General features: G+C 31.8%; 2 protein-coding genes across 2 annotated transcripts in view; both read left to right on the top strand.

Annotated features, from left to right (window-relative positions):
- Positions 1 to 1,879: 1,879 nt before the first annotated feature.
- On the top strand, positions 1,880 to 4,336 carry HELRODRAFT_114111 (hypothetical protein). The gene is made up of 5 exons (XM_009025898.1): positions 1,880 to 2,212; positions 2,416 to 2,639; positions 2,985 to 3,106; positions 3,224 to 3,352; positions 3,604 to 4,336. The coding sequence occupies exons 1-5, from the start codon at positions 2,036 to 2,038 to the stop codon at positions 4,167 to 4,169; spliced, it is 1,218 nt and encodes a 405-aa protein (XP_009024146.1). The 5' UTR covers positions 1,880 to 2,035; the 3' UTR covers positions 4,170 to 4,336.
- Positions 4,337 to 5,007: 671 nt separating this feature from the next.
- HELRODRAFT_193178 (hypothetical protein) overlaps positions 5,008 to 20,000 on the top strand; it is a gene marked incomplete at its 3' end in the record, with an annotated part of 15,724 nt that continues 731 nt past the window's right edge. Inside the window, exons 1-21 of the mRNA XM_009025897.1 lie at positions 5,008 to 5,105; positions 5,694 to 5,830; positions 6,119 to 6,224; positions 6,618 to 6,712; positions 7,032 to 7,128; positions 7,289 to 7,390; positions 10,349 to 10,413; positions 11,037 to 11,155; positions 14,785 to 14,876; positions 15,055 to 15,203; positions 15,314 to 15,434; positions 15,564 to 15,691; positions 16,209 to 16,305; positions 16,530 to 16,667; positions 17,381 to 17,743; positions 17,811 to 17,938; positions 18,008 to 18,134; positions 18,563 to 18,696; positions 18,839 to 18,935; positions 19,138 to 19,275; positions 19,517 to 19,645. Coding sequence (XP_009024145.1) covers positions 5,054 to 5,105; positions 5,694 to 5,830; positions 6,119 to 6,224; positions 6,618 to 6,712; positions 7,032 to 7,128; positions 7,289 to 7,390; positions 10,349 to 10,413; positions 11,037 to 11,155; positions 14,785 to 14,876; positions 15,055 to 15,203; positions 15,314 to 15,434; positions 15,564 to 15,691; positions 16,209 to 16,305; positions 16,530 to 16,667; positions 17,381 to 17,743; positions 17,811 to 17,938; positions 18,008 to 18,134; positions 18,563 to 18,696; positions 18,839 to 18,935; positions 19,138 to 19,275; positions 19,517 to 19,645 — 2,614 coding nt within the window. The 5' untranslated portion in view covers positions 5,008 to 5,053. The remainder of the gene's footprint in view (positions 5,106 to 5,693; positions 5,831 to 6,118; positions 6,225 to 6,617; positions 6,713 to 7,031; positions 7,129 to 7,288; positions 7,391 to 10,348; positions 10,414 to 11,036; positions 11,156 to 14,784; positions 14,877 to 15,054; positions 15,204 to 15,313; positions 15,435 to 15,563; positions 15,692 to 16,208; positions 16,306 to 16,529; positions 16,668 to 17,380; positions 17,744 to 17,810; positions 17,939 to 18,007; positions 18,135 to 18,562; positions 18,697 to 18,838; positions 18,936 to 19,137; positions 19,276 to 19,516; positions 19,646 to 20,000) is intronic.

Here is a 20,000-nt window from a genome sequence, read left to right as displayed (position 1 = left end):
GTGAGTGAGTGAGTGAGTGAATAAAATCAATAAATAATATACTTCAAAAAGGTATTTAATTCACTTATACATAAGGAATCGGACACGATTTTTACCAGTTTAAAGGGTATATCACACACACACATATAAACACACACACACATATATATATAAACACACACACACACAAACACACAAATAAAATTGAAAAAAAATGTTTTTTTAGTATCTCAAAATTTCATTAACCTAAAAATTGCGAAAACTCCGTACTTGTGTTCGTTTTTACCAAATAATATTATCAGTAATTATTATCATAATTATTAATTATAATTATAATATTAGTTTGTTATTTATATTTTGTTTAGTACGTCAGAAGCATGATTATATATATATATATATCTATGGTCACAAATTATTATTTTAAAGTCATTGAATGGCTTCAATTGTTTAGCTAAATATTTTGGTGTGTGTGTGTGTGTTTGATTGCTTTTAGATAAGGTGTTTAAATTATTTAAAAAAATTGTTATACACACCCACACCACTCTCACACACACACACACACACTGTCACTCACACACACGTGTTTTTTCTAACTAAATGTTTCTATTCTATGAGAAACTCAGCTCCTTCATAGATAAGTATATTATTTTCAAATTAATTTGGAAGATTGCATCATAGCACATACAATATAATACAATATAATACAATACAATACAATACAATACAATAAAACAAAGCACAACACAATACAATTCAACACAACACAATACAATACAACACAACACAATACAACACAATACAATACAAAATAATACCAGTACCAAAACATTACAATTCCATATAATCAAAATTGATATAGCATTTTAAATGAAACAAAAACGTACAACAGAAACAAATTGGTTGATTGACTGACTAATTGATTGATTGTTTGACTTTAGCTGAGTCCAACATACTAGAGAGTCATCCACAAAAGACCGATAACAAAACCGACGGTACCAATATCGTTTCGATTTAAAACGATACCAATATCGTCTCGTTTTAATACGATACATTTTAATTTCTTTAGACTAGAATTGGTTTCAAATTAGAATTAAAACTAACATTAAATGGAATAAATAATGATTTTAAATCATTTCAAATCCTTTGAATTCAAATCTTACATAACACTGATTTATGCATGAATTGTAATTCAGTTCAATGCATGCATGAATTGTAATTCAATTCAATGATTGACAAGTTAAGAACATGAATTGTATTTTTTCAACTGAAACTTTTTTCTTTGGACTTTCGTAACCAACTGAAAAAAACTCTATGTTTAAAAGTAAACAGTTGTTAAGTAGTCAAAGTGAGTGAGTTTATGATAACAAAATGTCACTAACTGATTAACCTGAATAGGTTCAAAGTCCGTACTGATTAAATTCTGATAATAAATTCACTTTTTTGTGCAACTTCTACTAGACTAGTTTTGTTAGTTAGTCTTGCTGTAAAATAAGATACAAATTTAATTAATAAATTTAATATTAAAACTTGTAAAAACCTAAAAAAAAGTAAAACTAACTAAAAAGCAAAACTAAAACTAAAATTAGGGAAAGAATGTCATTTACGTCCAGCAACAAATTCAGTGAAAAAGCCGGCATCAATAACCACAGGGTTGATTCAGCTCCTACTTTGGACAACTTATCAAGGTAGTTTCCATTTTAAATTGGTTTTTTCAAATTATTTATTTATTTTCAGTTTAATTAACTTTTTATTTTTGTGTTATTGTTGTTTGTAATAATATACTGCATCTAAATTTTTTTTATTTAAATGAGATGTAGTATCTTATCATTAATTTTGATTATTATTAAAAGATCTAACCAAAATACTTGAATCATTTTTTCTATCATAAAGCTGTCCATTTGCAAATGACCTTCCAACACAAGGCGGTCTAGCAGTGACCTCCAGACAGCCCCCACCCATTCCCTCTCGACAGCCAGCTGCAAGACAAACCTCAACAATTGCACCTTACTCCGGGTACTCCAGTTATGGCTACCCATATAATTCAGGATTCAGTAACATGTACGGGGGCTATGGAGGTTATGGTGGGTTTTACAACCCCCAACTAGCTGGTGATGCTATGGCTGGGGGATTCGCACAGCAGGCTGAAGTTAGCACTAGGCAGGCTTTTCAATCTGTGGAAACGATCGTTCGGGCTTTTGGGTCTATTGCTATGATGTTGGATTCAACTTATCAGGTTTCAGTAGTTTTGAGTTATGGAATTAAGTTTATTCATTATTTTTGTGTCTTTACTTTTAAATGTTGAGTCTACACAAAAGAGTTTAAAATCTAAACTTGATTTTATACAAAATTGATAATTTTTCAAATGAAGTTACTAATGTATATCTAAATTTTATTGGTGTGTTTATATTAACCTCGAAACATTATATTAAACCTCAGGCAGTTTTCAATTCATTCCGTGCTATAATAGGCATGGCAGACCAGATATCGCGAATGCGACTCCATCTCTCACACATATTCTCGACGTTGGCGCTCTTCAGAGTTCTGAGGTGGATTGTTCGGAAGGTGAAGTACTTTCTGAGAAGGCTGAGGCTTGGAGGCGAGGTGGCTTTTAATGAACAGTTGTGGGAAGATAGCATAAGGGCTGATGGGTTGAAAGTAATGTCTTGTTTGTTTTGTCTTTTGTTTTTTTGCTAATTTGATCAGAGCGTCATTGAATTTTAGAAGTGTATGCTATGTAAATATGTTTGATTGATTGATTGATTGATTGGTTCATTGATTGATTGATTGGTTGGTTGGTTGATTGATTGATTGGTTGATTGATTGATTGATTGATTGATTGATTGATTGATTGATTGATTGATTGATTGATTGGTTGATTGATTCGTTGGTTGATTGATTGATTGATTGATTGATTGATTGGTTGATTGATTGTCTGCTAAAATGAATAAATAAATGAAATGAAAAATATGCAAGTGACTTGTTTTTTATTTTAAGGGAACCAGCAGCAAAGACATTGGAAATTCTTCAGGAAATCCTACTTGGCCAATATTTTTATTCTTTGCAATTGTCACGGGCGGTCCCTGGCTGCTCTGGAAGTTTTTCAACTCCTTCGCTGGAAATCATAATGGTTGTTTTTTGTCTATTTGAATGATTTTCAAGTTAAATTTCATATATTTGCTTTATTTTAACATTTGAGTGTATTTTAGTTACTTTTTTAATTCAAAATTTTAAAAAATATTTCCAGACAAGACAGCTGATTGGCTGACTGGTTTGAGTGACAGCTACGTAGGTGTGGCTGAGTATGACTTCCAGGCAAGAACACCTGATGAATTGAGTTTCAAGAGAGGGAATAAGATTTCAATCGCTCCACAGGGTTGGTCTCTGGGCTTTTTATCTTCCAATGATTTTTTCAACTTGATTAAAAATTCAATTTAATGCATGTTATACTAATTTTTGGTAATATAATAATATAATAATCACATCTTTACATACTCAACATAGGTAGTTTGATTTCTATTGTATTTGTTTTGATGAAAGTTGTTTAAAAATTGAATGTTAACATTTGGTGTGTATCAATCAATATGTATTGATAAAGAAATTAACTTGATAATATTTCCACCTTAGAGCTCCAAACAAACAAAGGATGGTTACTGGCATCTGTCGACAAGATGAAAGTTGGTCTTGTGCCAATGAACTTCATAAAAATTATTGGCAAAATCCGAGGAAAAAATACGAATCCAACAACTAGTCAGACATCTGATTCAAACGCCAACATCTCAGACAGCACTCAAGCCAACGAGAGGCATTATTCGCCCATCATAAATGAAATCATTTATGAGAATATCTGCAAAGAAAAAAAGGTGAATGACGAACAGCAGAGCAAAGTTGACTTCAGCCTTCCCATTATAGATGAGATGAGAGAATGTGAAAAGGTCGCAACAAGTAGCTGCAGTGACCAGCCAGCCAGCAGTCAAATCACACCAGTTAAAAATGACATGCAAGATGTTCATTTTATCTCTGAGGAAAGTGACAGATGCGTGAAGATCACTGAAAATGACGTCACCAATCAAACCATGGACGCGGTTGCCACTGTCAATATGAGTGCAGATACTAATAGCGGCAGTGACGCTAACAAGCCATCGAACGCCGATGAGGTCGGCTTACACGCGAGTCGAGTCTTAACATTATAAACTCATTTTTTTCATTTTTTAGTATCTACTTTCTTCCATTCTTAGTGAAATTATTCTCACTCAATTTGTTTTGGTCGTTTGACTTTCACCCCCTCTGCAAGAAGTTTTTGTTTGAAATATTTAATTTATCTAATCTGATTTTGTCAAAAGTTTTTTTAGTACGTTCAACTGTGAAGCCTTGTTCTAAAATTCCGCTATGTCACTCGCCTACGTGCTTTCATAGTTAAGATTCGGTAGTACGTAACGATGACTATTCGCTCCGTTCAAGAAACTGTATTTCAAAAACGTCAGTATTCCCATTAACAAATTGTACATTTTCATGCTCAGGAAGTTAAGTACAACATGATTCTAGTAAAAAAAACCTACCAGCTTGATTCACTATATTAACACCACATTCTAAAAAATCGAACTTGTGCAAATTCAGTATTATGATAACTCTTCTGCCGTTACAAGACACTATATATTAAAAACAAGGTTTACATTAACAAATTATGCTCAGGAAGTTAGGTACTTTATAAATCTAGTGACCATTTACCATCTTAATTCACTACATCAGCACCACATTCCATTAATATCGAACTACAGTGTGTGTTCAGCAATACATTCGTTCGATTCAAGATACTATAAATATATCAAAAACTTGAAATTTCCATTAACAAATTATATTAAATAGGGTATGCATATATGGATAGTGTCATTAAATAAATATATCATATATAGGATATATATACGGATAGTATATTCTAGTTATGACTTATGTGGATGGTATCAATATGGATTATATCGTTCACCATTCTTTGCATGCTAAGTTAATTTCCATTTATAAATCTTTGCTCTGTTGTCATCAAAATTTTTTTCACAATTCTCTCAATTTAACATTGAAAATGGTGAAAATCGCAGTTGTCGGCTGCGGAACGATAGGAATTAAAGTTGCTGGTTCGCTATTTCGTCGTTTTTTATTGTTTATTTTTGATTAAAATCAAAAATTTGATCAGTTTTTATGTAGTTTGTGATTTCTCTGATCAGCTGTTTGCTGTTGTTTGTTGTTGTTAGTTACCTAACTTGCGTACCTAATTTTAGTAATATTTTTGATTGACAGCCTCTATAAAATGTATGATTGTGCACGAAAAATGTTAAAAACTTTGGAAAAATTGTTAAAATTAATATTAAACAAGCCATTTTGTGATTTTACTGTTAATTAAATTATTTTATTAAATAAATAATAAATAAATGATCAATTTTATTTATATTTTAATTAATTTTTATTCTATTTAATATTTGTATATATATATATGTTTGATTTTCTGCTAAGTTTGATTTTCAAAGATTGACTGAACATTAATATTAATTCAATAATTATAATCCAGTATCTCAGCTTCCACATGTAATGTAATGTAGCAAAAATTTAAACCAATTTAGCGTTTAGCCATTCTCTTGAAACATTATTAATTTATCAATATTATTAGTTTACATATTAACAATTTTTAATCAATAAATAAACTTTAATTAACCAAATATTTATAGAAGAATTATCGTATCATGGCCACCACATAGCTTTACATGACTCAGATAAAGAAAAACTGGATGAAGCTAAAAAGACTATTTACACTGACAAGATGAATTTAATTGAGGAAGGCTTTCCTTCCAATTATGTTAATAAGGTGTTTGTTAATTAATAAACTAATTAATAGTTGGGTCAATCTTTTTTTTCTAATTAGTGAGAGAGAGAGAAAAAAGAGAGAGAGAGAAAGAGAGAGAGATCATTTCTAAAACAACTTGTAATGTAAATTAAATTTCACTGCATTCAATTATTTTAATTTAATTATCAATTAATAAGCATTCTTTAAAGGATGATTACTAACTTGTAAAGTTTATTCAATTATATTCAGTTTTTCTATATTTTTTTCAATTTTCATATTTGTTTAAACTCTACTCATTTTTTTTACCAGGGTACTATAATTTACCTGGATAGTCTAGGAAAAGCTGTTCAGAATGCAGAATTTGTCTTTGAATATGTTGCAGAAGATGTTATTGTTAAACAGAATTTATTCAAATGTACGTACGCATTCAAGTGTTCATTTGTTAGCAATTAACTGTCACAAATCAACATGTTAGCAATCACAATATACAGTGTGAAGTGCGCGATCAATGTCTATTTAACAATGTCTATTTAAGATCAGGGTTAGCTGTTTGCATTCGAACCCTGTAACTGCGTCACAGAGCATAGTACTATAGTCGCGTTGGGCCATGTCAGTATGTGGTGTGGAATCGAGGTGAAATTACAAAAGTTAATTGAAATTTCATAAGTGGGATATTTGACATCTCTGACCTACTTTAACTTTAAACTATCATAATAATAATAATTATTATAAATAATTATAAATAATGATGATGATGATGATGGTGATGATGATAATGATGGTGATGATGATGAAACAACAACGTCAGTAATAGCAGATCACAGTCCCATAACATGCATCATCTGTTCTGGCACGTTATCAATTGATGTCAACGAGTTGTTTGAGGATATTCTAGTGCCTGAAGTAGTTGCCAGTTGTAGTTGTTTTTCTTTTGTGTCGTATCTTTTTGTAGTTTTGGTTGTTAGTTTGGTTGTTAGTTTTGAAGAATGTTTCATTTGTATTTATAATTCATCCGTCAGTTCATTATTCATTCACTCACATATCCATCCATCCATCGGTCTATTTATTTATTCATCCAATTCTCCATTCTTTCATTTACTAATTCATCTTTCAATCCATAATACACATGATCATCCATCTATCCTATCGTTCATCCACTTATTCGACCATCCATCCATCCGCTCATTCATTCGCTTAATCATCCATCCATCCATTTATCTAGCGGACATTAGGTCTTCGTTTCATCTACCCCGTGACCTTTGTGCCCATGTTGGAGGTCAAGGTCAACAGGTTCACGTCGTCTGCTGCCCTCGAAATGGGTTGGTTAGCTGGTTGATTGATTGATTAATTGATCAATTGATCGATCGATCGATCAATTGACTGATTGATTGATTGATTAAAATCGTCATCGTCACTATTAGATCATCATCGTCTTCATCACATTATCATCATTATCACCGTCATCATCATCATCACCAGTCAGTAACTTATTGAAGGACATGGACAAGACCATGGTTTACAGGTCACACAAAGACCAGCCAATCACAGTGACCTATCAGGAGTCACGTGACTTCCGGCTAGGTCATTCTAATTTATATTATTTTTCTTTTTTCATAAAATTGTTGTTGTTGATGTTGTTGTTGCTATTGTTATTATTATTATTATTGTTGTTGTTGTTGATGCTGTTGTTGTTGTTATTATAATTATTATTGTTGCTGTTGTTGTTGTTGTTTGTGTCAAAATTCTCTTTCGTTACAGCCTATCTGAAAAAGATTCAAAACTCCGGTCACTCCGGTCACTCATCATCTTCCGCCTCCTCCTCTTCATCATCATCATCATTGGCATCAACACAAACAGCATCATCATCATCATCATCACACAACAACAACAACGATGATGATAATGATGATGATACCTGTGATTCAGCAATTAATAATAGCAATAACATTAACGACAGTCACATTAAGAACAAAAACAGTAATAATAATAATGATAATGATAAAAATAATAATAATAAAAATAATAATTATTATAATTGTCGCGAGTGTGTGATATGCATGGATGGAGAGAGAGATACTCTTTTGAGGCCCTGCAACCATTTGGTGACCTGCAACAAGTGTGCCTGGGATCTCATTGGTTACCACGATTGCTGCCCTATTTGTAGGTATGTTCTGTGATTGGCTGGTTGGTTGGTTGGTTGGCTGGTTGATTAGTTGGTTGGTTGGTTGGTTGGTTGGTTGGCTGGTTGGTTGGTTTGTTGGATGGTTGGCTGGTTGGTTGGTTGGTTGGTTGGTTGGTTGGTTGGTTGGTTGGTTGGTTGGTTGGTTGGTTGGTTGGTTGGTTGGATGGTTGGCTGGTTGGCTGGTTGGTTGGTTGAGTGATTGGTTGAACGATTCAATAATTTTTAGACTGACTAATTGGTATAGCTAGTTGGTTGATTGATTAGCGTAGTTGGTTTTGGCTATAGATAATTCTAAATGTTTATTTTTAATCTTATTTTTTTCTCAACCAATCATCATTCAGGAAAGAGATAAGAGAAGTTCTGCATGTTTACCATTCGTAGCTACACAAATCTGTCAAACTGCCACTCACATTTCTTCGCTAATTATTTTCATTCTCAATCTTTTGATTATTTAATTTCATTCATTTAGCGTTCTTTATCTATTGTTTTTATACGCAATGGAGTGCATTGTAAACCGATTTTTTTTATATTTAGTAAAATATAAATGTCTAGTCATTTTTTTCTTATGTCTTATCATCGTTTATCTCGCCTGTGATGTTTTTAAACTGTTTGGACTGATTTTTACTTGGATGATGTTATCTGATGAAATATCTTTCACTTACTAAGTTGCAGTTAAACTTTTTGTATTTAAGTACGAGTATGATGGGTTACGAGTTACGAGGGACAGCTAGTATTTGAACCCGGTCACTGTGCAGTAAAAACTTTGTAAGAGATTGCACTCCTACCTTCTACGCTACACTCAGTAATTGTTTTGATTTGCCATCGTGTCTGTTTAATTTGTCGTTAGTTTCGTTACGTTGTTAATTATTTAACCGTGAAAGAAATATGAGAATGTCGGTTCTTAACTTTGTCTCGTCGATATTTGTGTACATTTTTACCGAGGTTTGTACAATTTCTGACCAAGGTTTTTTAAGATGTTGTTTGATTTTGAAAGATCGAAAATGAAATCTCCAAGCAGTTATCTTGAAAGTTTTTAATAATGTCAGAGAGACGCTAATAATAACTAATGATAATTTCTCTGTCGTTATAGTGTTTAGTTAGATCAACTTACATAGTTTATTGTTTATATTAGTTTATTTAGTTATATAGCTCGCACGAGTATGTAGTTCTCCTTAGATTTACTATAGAACTTGTTAAAAATCACAATTTATGTAAATTACTTCACGTATAAATTAGCTCTGTTCCAAATCGTTCTACGCCCGCAAGCCATCAGAATATCTGGTTCATTTAAAATGATATTTTTAAATAGTAGAAATCTGCGTTTCGTAAATTGATTAAAGCGTTGCGATACGAGACGTTTGAAACGAGACGATACGTAACGAGGCAAATGATACGAGACGCAGATGCTTATTAAATAGCACTTACACGCGAGTCAATGTTGATTTTTCCTATTTCTAGTTTTTGACGATAGCCTATTTGAGTAATCGAAGTAAAAAAGTGCCCTGGGCGAGGATCGAACTCGCAACCTCCGCATATCATAGCCATCGCACTGCTTATAAGTACGGCGCGCTAACCGATTGCGCCACCGGGGCATACATTCTTTCACTGTTATTGACAATGTTGAATTTGTTTCTAGAATTTGAACTTTGTAAATGTTTGAAATTTGTGAGACAATCGTTGGGGTTATTATTTTTTAGAAGGTTCTTTTGATGCTTTTGACTGTCTAACAAACTCATTCATTCATTCCTTCGTTCATTCATTCATTCATTCATGTGTAAATTTGTGAGATATGTTTAAATAAGTTATGTATTCCTTAAGCTTAACCTTATACCAGGTATTTTTGTATTGTATTGTATAGAGGTGGGTACTGTTATGTTTGTTTTAGACAGAGATGGGCAGTAATGTAATTCAAGTAATGAAATCACGTAATTAAAATTACAATTGTAATTTGTATCGAAATTACTTTTTAAGTAATTGGTACTTTAGTAATTTCATCTTTCATATAATTTGGTAATTTCAAAGTAATTTCAAATTACATTTTTACCAAAAAATATAGTTTATATGTGAGTGAACAAATATACTTACACAAATTATTATTATTATTATTATTATTATTGAAAAAAAATTTTTCTTGAAATTCTAAAATTTTTTTAAATTCTAAAAATTTATTTGATTAAAAATTTCATTTGCTACTTTGAAGTTTTATGGTCATATAGCTACATCAAAGAAGTTTAATTCTTTGATGTTTGACGCGTCTTTTCTTTTTTTTCTTTCTTTCCTCCTTTCTTTCCTTCTTCCTTTCTTTCCTTCTTTCTTCAATCGTACATTATACGATTGAACAAATTGTTGATCGAAAGAAAGTAATAAATTAATAAAAGAATATGAAAATGACATCAAAGAATATGAAATATCAAAAGTAGCGGTAAATAGTGTCTTTCTTTCTTCAGTCATTCTGTAAATGATTGAACAGATAGTTGATAGAAAGAAAGTAACTCAATGAATGAATATAAAAATAACATCAAAGAATATCAGCGCAAAGAAAAATCAATGTCTAAATAACTTCAAAGAAAATTTTTTTCTTCCTTCATTCAAAACTGGTTTGATGTAATTTAATTTTATCTAATTTGAAATTAGTAATTTGGCTCTTTTATTAAATTTAATTTGTAATTTGTATCGAAATTACAATGTTTAGAGTATTTTGTAACTTGTATCGAAGTTACGATATAGTGTGTAATTTGCCCATCACTGGTTTTAAGTGTTTATGTATAACGCGTGCTGACGTCATATAGTTGTGTAAATTGTATGTCGTTGTTTTTGTTGTTTGAGGTCCCGGCAAAATACTTCTGGCGAAAGAATTAAAAGACGTAAATAATAGTAATTGAATACTAATATTTATAAAGTAGTCTGTAATCTTTAATGTAGGTACGTACGGTGTCTCCAAATGTCTGATCTGAAGTAATCTGAATTTAATAAAAGCATTTTAAAATACGAGGCGGTGATGAAATGATAATTATTTACGATACAATATGATCACGATAATGGCAGGTGATTTTAAAAATAATGAGAGACGGAGAAGGAGAGGGAAGCAAACAGAACATACATGCAGACAGACAGGCAGAACATACAGACAAGCAGACACACAGAGAGACAGAACGTAGAGACAGGTAGCTACACAGACAGACAGAACATACAGACAGACAGGACATACAGACAGACAAGCATTGAAAAACAGATTCGTAAGCTAGGGATGTCATGAAATTTATTTCGAAATAAACAGTTGCTTACAGAAGCCATTTAAAATTTGATCGAAAAAAGTTACTGACATTTCGATGCACGTAAAATTAGTAATAAGAATAATAATACTTTAGTTGCAATAATAATAATAAAAATAATAATCATAAAATTGATCGTAATAATAACTACGATAACAGTTTTATCATTAATCAAATTTAATTCGAACCACACTATAAATGGATTCTTCATTTAACTGACACTAACCATCACATCATTACACACACACACACACACACACACACACACACACACACACACACACACACACACACACACACACATACACACAGACATACATTCACATTCAAGAATAAACACACACGCATACATACTTCACACACACATATATATATAATATATATACACATACATTCACGTTTAAGAACACACACGCATACATACTTCACACACACATACACACACACATACATAAACAGAGAAAATATCCGGTTTTTGTCGTAAGTTAATGTTTTGGTTTCATGGTTTTAAATATTTAAATGATTTCGATGTTTTTGATGCTATAACAACAACAACAACAACAACAGCAGCAGCAGCAACATCAACAACAACAACTACTACAACAACAACATCAATAACAACAACAACAATAATGATAATAGTAATAATAATATAGAACAGCAACGAACAAGACAAATGCTTGAAACATTGGCACGCCAGTATAATGTTGTTAATGTCATAAAAATTATCATTTAACTAGTGCATCTTTTTTTCATTCATTCATTCATTCATTCGTTCGCTTTTTCGTTCATTCGTTCGTTTGTTCGTTCATTCATTCGTTCGTTCGTTCATTCATTTATTCATTTCTTTCTTCCTTCCTTATTTCATTCATTCATTCATTTATTCATTCATTCATTCTGTTGTTTTTGTTTTTGTTGGATTGTTGTTGTCGTTATTTGGTAGATCGTTAGTACCTTTGTTTGGCTGGTTTGTTGCTTAGTTTTGTTGTTGGTTCATTTGTTGAAGTTTCGGTTAAGGCCTAATAATGTCTTGGCGTTTTTTGATCTGCCGCTATGAGGCTTGTTTATGACGTTTGGAGAACATCCGTTGCTCTGGATAACGTTAAAATTCTGTACAGCCTTGTTGAAGAACGCTTTGGTTGTACGATTTGTCTCAAGTCGTTGTTTATCTACAAAACTCAAAAATTGTTGTCAATTGATTGAGGCCTTCTGTGATTAGAACAATAGACAATTTGTTCATTGCTGGTCGCTGTAATGTTGTTTCTGAAATTTGAGGGAATATTAACACACCACACTAATCTGCCAGAAGCCAATGTGAATAAAGGTTTCTCTCTCTCTTTTGCGTTTGCTTCAGAGGTTTCAACGACAAACACACACAGCGTACATGAATACGCGTGCAAATCACGCATCATACACATTGCATATGATAGGCGGGGATCTCTTTGTATTCGAACAAATTTCGGTGTTCTGGTAAATTAATTTTAATTTTAATTTAATGATTCTATTGTAAATATTTTTTTCAATAACGTCAAAGTAAGATAAATAGTAATTTTCACATGCCTAGCATCAACCAACTTTTATAAACCGACGTGCAAACAAACGAATCAGTGGATAAATTGATGTTGAAAATATAATAATTGGTGATTATCCATCAGGCACGAGTTGTGCTTCATGGCTCCGAGAAAGTTATATATATATATATATATATATATATATATATATATATATATATATATATTTACAATATTCTATAAATTCTACCGAATGTTAACTTCTAATTCTCGAGAGAGATGGAGCAGTCGCTGCTCGCGATCTTGTTCGATTGTTAGATTACGTCGGTTGGTCGCAGAACTTCGAGTAAATGTTGGTTATAGACCATAATTTTTACAATATTCTATAAATTCTACCAAATGTTTGGCGTTAACATGTTTGAAAAAACGAACTCGAATGAATCATCATCAGTGCGGTTGATATTTATATAGGGAAATATTGACTTTGTCAAAATGAACTTAGATGGAAATTAGTTGTCAAGTTTCTTTATTGGCTGGTCATCTACTTTGGTCTCCTTTTTACGGAGTTTATTAGAAATCTGAATTACGTTCATTAGTAGATTTAAGAAGCCTCAGAGGTTACTGCTGTTTTCATTTTTAACAATTTCACTTTTTCATTTTCACTAAAACCGAATTCATTTTCTAGTTTTTAGTTGCTTAATATGAAATTTGAAATATCATTCATTATTTTTATAAATTTTATACAGACAGCCAATCATCTATCGGGTCGTGAAGAAGAGATTTTGGATTCTGCAAGTTCATCTAACGCTTACTTCATTTTCACCAAAATCTTTTACAAAATTTTAATTATTATGTTTGATGTTACTGAATGGATTGCCATCACATGCTCGGAAGCATCACAAATCTTTACAGGATTAACATGAAAAGAACAACTGGAATTGTTTATTTCTCCTATTTTGTACGAAAAATTTGTTTCAATACATAAAAAAGAGTAAAATCATATTTTTTTGCAGTGGGGATTGTTTTTTTTAGCAGAATATCATGTATATAACATTAAAATTTTATGTGAAGAAGCTAAACTCATTTACATTAAAGGTACAAATGAATAAACACACTCACAAACACACATCACACACACAAACACACCTGCACACAAACTTGTGTACGCTACGCAAACAGTTAATTCAACACACACACCCACACACACACACAAATAATTTCAATTTCATAAGATCCTTATCTTGAAAACAGTTTCATAGCCATAATGAACCGCGATTCGGTTAATTGACATTAATTCATCAACACTGAATAACACCTACATTTAACGTTATTCTGGATATATACTACCTACTGCTGCTACTACAACCGATGCTGCTACTACTACTACTATCACTATAACTAATACTATTGTTGCAAGCATAATCATTAATAACTCTATGAGACTACCAGTTCGATTGAAAATACCAACACTAATAGGTAGTACGCAGTTTTAATAGCAGTATAGTAGCACAGATTTTAGAAAATAATATAAGCAAACATGAACACGTCATCATTAATTAGCCATTGGCGAATGTAAATCTACTTATATTAACGCATCGTTTTTGCTTTTCATAGAACTTTTATTAATACCCTCCAAACTGCTGGGAATCTATGCAGTCGAACCCCGTCATGGCAACATAGATGGAGAGATGCATTACCATAACGCTAGTCTACCAATGATAATTTTATATAATGGATATTTAATTCAGTATTCTATAAATAATTTACACCAGTTCAAATTAATAACTCTATTGTAAATATTTCTTTCAATTACGTCACAATCAGATAAATAGTAAATATTTTTTTTTAATTTGCTTAGTTACTTTCAGTTCGTTTTTAACTGCGTGATATCCGGTACATTTCATTTATAAACTTGAAAGAAAAGACATTCTTAACATCAACCAACTTTTATGAACAAACAAACCTGGGTGATAATTGATGTTGAAAATGTAATTGGTGGTTATTCATCAGGCACGAGTTGTGCTTCATGGCTTTGAGAAAGTTGTCTCTGGTAGTCTTCGTTGTCCTGCTTGCTTCCTACCATCCAACGGCAGCAATTGAAAGTATGTTCAAAAATTGGTTTCTGTCAAGCTTTTTAAAATGAAAGTGGGAATATAATTTAAAGAGACAGACAATATTATTTAACAATTCAAAATACTAAAAACGATTTAAAGTGTAAGAGATATTGAAATTGGTAGTTTCTAACAAACAATTCTCTTTTGTTTTTATGTTCTCATATAGGAGTGAATGAAACAATTCTAAAGCTCTGGAATTATAAAGGGTGCTATAGGCTCATATTAGAAAACTTTGCTACTATTTTAGAAGATTCTACGTTAATTGAATGTCGGAAAGAGTGTATTACCCACAACTACTATGGCATAGGCATAATGGTTAGTTAATTGTTAAACATGTAGTAACATATGCAAACAACTTTTTGACAACTTTGTTTCTTTTCATTTCAATTCAATTTCTAATCCTAGTAACAATTTTTAATATTCAGATAGAAGAAATGTGCTTATGTCAAAAAAGTCTTAAGGACAAAGTCGTTGATACGAAATGTGATAAACTTTGTTCTGATGGCTTTCCGTGTGGAGGGAATAAATTCATTTCTTTATATGAAAGTAACAAGTTCATATTGCTTCGTGTTAATGAAAAATTGATAAAAATTCTCATTATGTATAACTTTTAGTTAATACAAAATCAAATCACTTTTTCATTTTTTTTTCATTTGTTCACTTGCAAAATTACAGAGAACACCGTCATTCCGGTCGGATGTTTTACAGGTATAAACGTTCAACCGAGAACGGTGATGTCATCGACTCCTTCTGATTGCGTACAAACATGCTTCGAACATATGTATAAGTATAGCACTTTCAATGTTAGTAATCAAGTTTGTTATTTTATTCCAGTTTTAAATGCTTGAAAAACTCTGTAGAGTGTTTATGAAATACTTTCCCTTTACCTACAGCCCATTAAAAAGGCTTTTAACCTCAATGGCGTGTTATCCGATTTAATTTTGTTTTGCTTTGTTTACAACTTGTTTTTGTAACGTTTTGTACACATCCAATGTCTTAAACTCATTCAATGGTCCTATGAAGAAATAAACACACACACACCACTCACACCAATATAGGTATATATAGAGATATACATATATATATATATATATATATATATATATATATATATATATATATATATATATAGTTACTTGATCTATTTTAAAAATTTTCTCGAGGTACCAGCAACCAACGTAAACGATTCATGCCACAGCAGCACATGTTACATGCGACAGAGCAATTACATCATCGCACTGCCCGAAACCTAAAATTAATTTTTGTCAAAATTTCGAGCAAATTAAATAATTTTCATTGAAATTTTTGATTAATTTTCAGAGTTCTGTCTGCATATGTGGAAATGATTTCAAAACGGAGAATCAGATGAAACTTGCTGATTGTGATGATGATAAAAGAATTTTTAAACTCTTTGACGGTTAATAAAAGCAGTTGTCGATTGGTTTAGGAAGTTTTAAGTAAAATTGAACATAAATAGTTTTTGTGAAATAAGGAAACTCATTTTGATCACAACGAAAATGTTTCAAGTCCAACATCTAGTCCGAGCAAATGTCGAGAATTCAATCTATTTCAAATATATTTTAAATCATTAACATTGAATATTCCATTTAATAAAAGTTTCTTTTATTTTCACATGAACAGTTTCTCTGGAAACAGAAAAGCACAACATCTCAACAATATACCAATACTGCCTGAATAATGTAGTTGAGAGCAAAAAGAGTTATTGTACATCCACAGTTTGTTTGCCAGGCTGGAGCGGAAAGCTTTGCAATCAGAAAGGTGCAGAATTCTATAAAACAATAAGATTTATTTAAACACCTCCCTTCTTATAAACATCAGCGAGTTATTTATTGAGTACTTTATATAGTATCTATAATTTTTGCTCAATGAGCCTTGAGCCTGTGTGCTATTAAACAGCTCAGTCGAGAGAAGTGCCATGTCTCACTTTGTTACCTGGTTCAAATACTGTCAGTGCAAAACTCAATGACTATACAAAATGCCTTGCCTGTGGTGTGTGTTGAGATGGTGTGTATATACATCGTGTAGTGTGGATGTTACAACTTTCGTGGAACAAAATTAAAAATTTCAGTACGCTTAAATGTATTAGCTAAAGAAATTGTTCACAATTCATTTATTAAAATACACAATAGTAACGAAAGCAATTTTAAACTCTATTCACAGTTGGAGGATTTAATAATAATAATAAAAAAAGAAAATATTGATAATATTAAAACAAAAAAAAATGATAATAAAAATAATAATATAATTTATATAGCGCAAATTCAAGCAACTGAGGCACCCTCGGAACAATGAAATTTTGTTTCGAGGTAAAATGTTGCAAATATGGGAGAGTTGAAAAAATAACCCAAATTTTAGTAAACAAAATTTTTCCCACAATTTTAGTTTTTAAGAAATTTAGTTGTAGCAAATACAAATTTTTTTCAACATTTAAAGAAATTTGAATTTTCATGATATTTTTGTTGCATTGCTAGGAATGACATTACCTGAATTAAATGAAATTACAACGAGCTCCTCAAGAACACCGAATGTGACTGACCGAATCTCTAACGTTCCAATAATATCGAATGTGACTGACCGAATCTCTAACGTTCCAATAATATCGAATGTGACTGACCGAATCTCTAACGTTCCAATAATATCGAATGTGACTGACGGAACAGACGTGGAAACACCAGCAAGTGATCCCATCACTTCATGTGAAGAAAATAATGGAGGATGTGGTGAGGACGTCTGTGTTGAGGTTCAAGGTGATGTATTTGATGTTCAAGTCAAGTGCAATCCGCCAGATGAAGAAATATTCACAGTACCCGGAGTTTATGAGAATTCAAGCCTCGGTTAGTAAAATTTCTAAAAATTAGTTAAATAGAACACTTTGATTTTTTTCTTGTCTGTTTTTACAAGATAAACCTAAGAGCGACTGGAATTACAAGGGTTGTTTCAACAAAGTGCAGTCTTCTAAGGAGCTGATGATTATTTCAGTAAAATCGTGTTTTGAATATTGTAAAGAAACATCATTCTACGCAATGAATGTGAGTGGATAGTTTATGCTTTTTGAATCTGATTTTTAAGTTGATTTAATTAATTTTTTTCCACTGAAGATTAAAAGATTTTTTGAATTTAAAAAATTCAGGATGGTCGGTTATGCACATGTACCAACAGTGTTGAGAATGAAGCTGGTGCCGACAAATGCAATAAGAAATGTTCAGATGGGCTGTCGTGTGGGGGGTCTTCTTTCCATTCTGTATATGCCAGTAACGTGCCTCAGATCATTTTGAGTTTTTAGTTCAAATTGGCTAGTTTAGATTGACAGTAGAATTGCTATGTTTCAATTGCGCGATGCTATTCATCCGCAACTTATGAACAAACACATGTCACGCGTGTGTGATGCGGTGCATACAACATGTGTGTTGTGCGTCCTGTGGTGTGTGGTTCGTCATGCGGTATGAATGGTACAGCTTTTGTTTTGAAGACATTTTTAAGAATATAAGATGCTATAAAATCAGCTATAAAATTTGTCAAAGCTGACTTTTAGTAAGCAAAAAAATTATTAAATATGTCGTATAATGGCATGCCATACAACGTATGATTAGATTTCAACGTACTGATTTATACAAAACTATACAACCCTCACATTTCTCATTACAAAATAACAGAAAAATCAAATCAATCAATTGCGATTGGCTGTTTCAAATACCTGGAACTTGAGCACAAACATGATCAATTATTAAGTAAAGCTTTTTGTTTGGACAAATGCAAGGAGCTTGGGTTTCCGTACAGCGGGACCAGAGTGAGTTTTGACTTTTTGAGGAACAGTTTTTTGAGAGTTATGAAATGATAAAATAAATTGATTTTATTTCTTTATTTTTATTTCAAACAGTATAGATAATGAAATCTAAATAATGCTTTTTTTTCTAATATTTTTTTCTTAGGATGAAACATGCCAATGCGGAAGAAAAATAGAATTCAAAGACCAGTTGAACAAGGAACAATGCGAAGAACCTTCTGTGTTCGCTCTCCTTTCTGACGGTTCGTACTTGAATTTTTTCCTTCTTTCTTCCAATGAGTTTTTAAGAAACATCAAAATCAAGCACATTAGCCAAGGGACAGGCTGGGATCTCCTTGCATTTGTTCCTAGTCTATGCAAGTTTAGTGCCAAGCACATACAACATTACGCCATCATGCCGCCTTAACACGTAGTTATACATTTGTAAATTTTATAACCATTCAGTTTCGCCGGATTTGGATGCTCAAGGAAAACCGACAAAATACAACTACTGCATGAATGATAAGATAGAAAGTAAGCAAGCTTACTGTAAAACTGGTCATTGCAAAATAGGCTGGACTGGAGCACTCTGTGATAAGAGAAGTTTGAAAATTTGTTTCGAAAACTTTTTTGTCATTTTCGATACAATTTTTTAACTTGCCCAATCTTTCAACTTGAAAGAAACAAATACCCAAAACTCGTGGTAGGTTTTTTTGAATATTCCATCAAAAATTTTTTGTCTTGATAAATAAAAAACAGTTTAATGGTATTGTACTTTAAGTTAATAGCATGAAAAATTGTTTAATAAATATTGTTGGTTTTGAAATAAACTAACGACATTTAGATTGCGGTGTTAATAACGGTGACTGTGGCAAGGAAATGATGTGTGTGCAAGAAATAGTAAACAATATCATGTTTGAAAAATGCCTGTGCGGAAAAGGTTTTGTAACAACCATTGAATCTCAATGTAAAAGTAAGTCAATTAAAGTTCATGCGTATTTAGTGTCTTTTTTTCTAATGTACATGTAGGCAAACAGGTTTGCTTCAACAGGCACTCCCATGTTTTAAAGCGTAAATATACAAGCGGTTGGAAATTTTGTTTAGTGGCTTCGTACATTTTTATGAACGCGCGCGATTTCGGCTCATTCATAATGCTGTTTGGCATCAAATCTCGTTAATCATGAACATTAATGAGGAAGGTAGCAGCTTTTTATACATCAGTTATGACATTTTCAAGAAATAAATTTTTAACAAGAGGTTTCTTGATAACAAATTAAGTAATTTTTTCGTTGAAAATGAAACTCGAAGAGCAGGAAATAATGAGAGAA

Source organism: Helobdella robusta (genome assembly GCF_000326865.2).
Source record: "Helobdella robusta unplaced genomic scaffold HELROscaffold_44, whole genome shotgun sequence".
NCBI lineage: Eukaryota > Metazoa > Annelida > Clitellata > Rhynchobdellida > Glossiphoniidae > Helobdella > Helobdella robusta.
The sequence above is the reverse complement of the archived record's forward strand: the minus strand, read 5'-3'. Positions and strand labels throughout refer to the sequence as shown.

Bases quoted from the DNA above. Each gene is read 5' to 3' on its own strand.
- HELRODRAFT_114111 (XM_009025898.1), top strand. From the start codon at position 2,036: ATGTACGGGGGCTATGGAGGTTATGGTGGGTTTTACAACCCCCAACTA. The intron at 2,640-2,984 runs GTCTTGTTTGTT...GGGAACCAGCAG, and splicing joins GCTGATGGGTTGAAAGTAAT to CAAAGACATTGGAAATTCTT. The intron at 3,107-3,223 runs GTTGTTTTTTGT...AAATATTTCCAG, and splicing joins CTTCGCTGGAAATCATAATG to ACAAGACAGCTGATTGGCTG.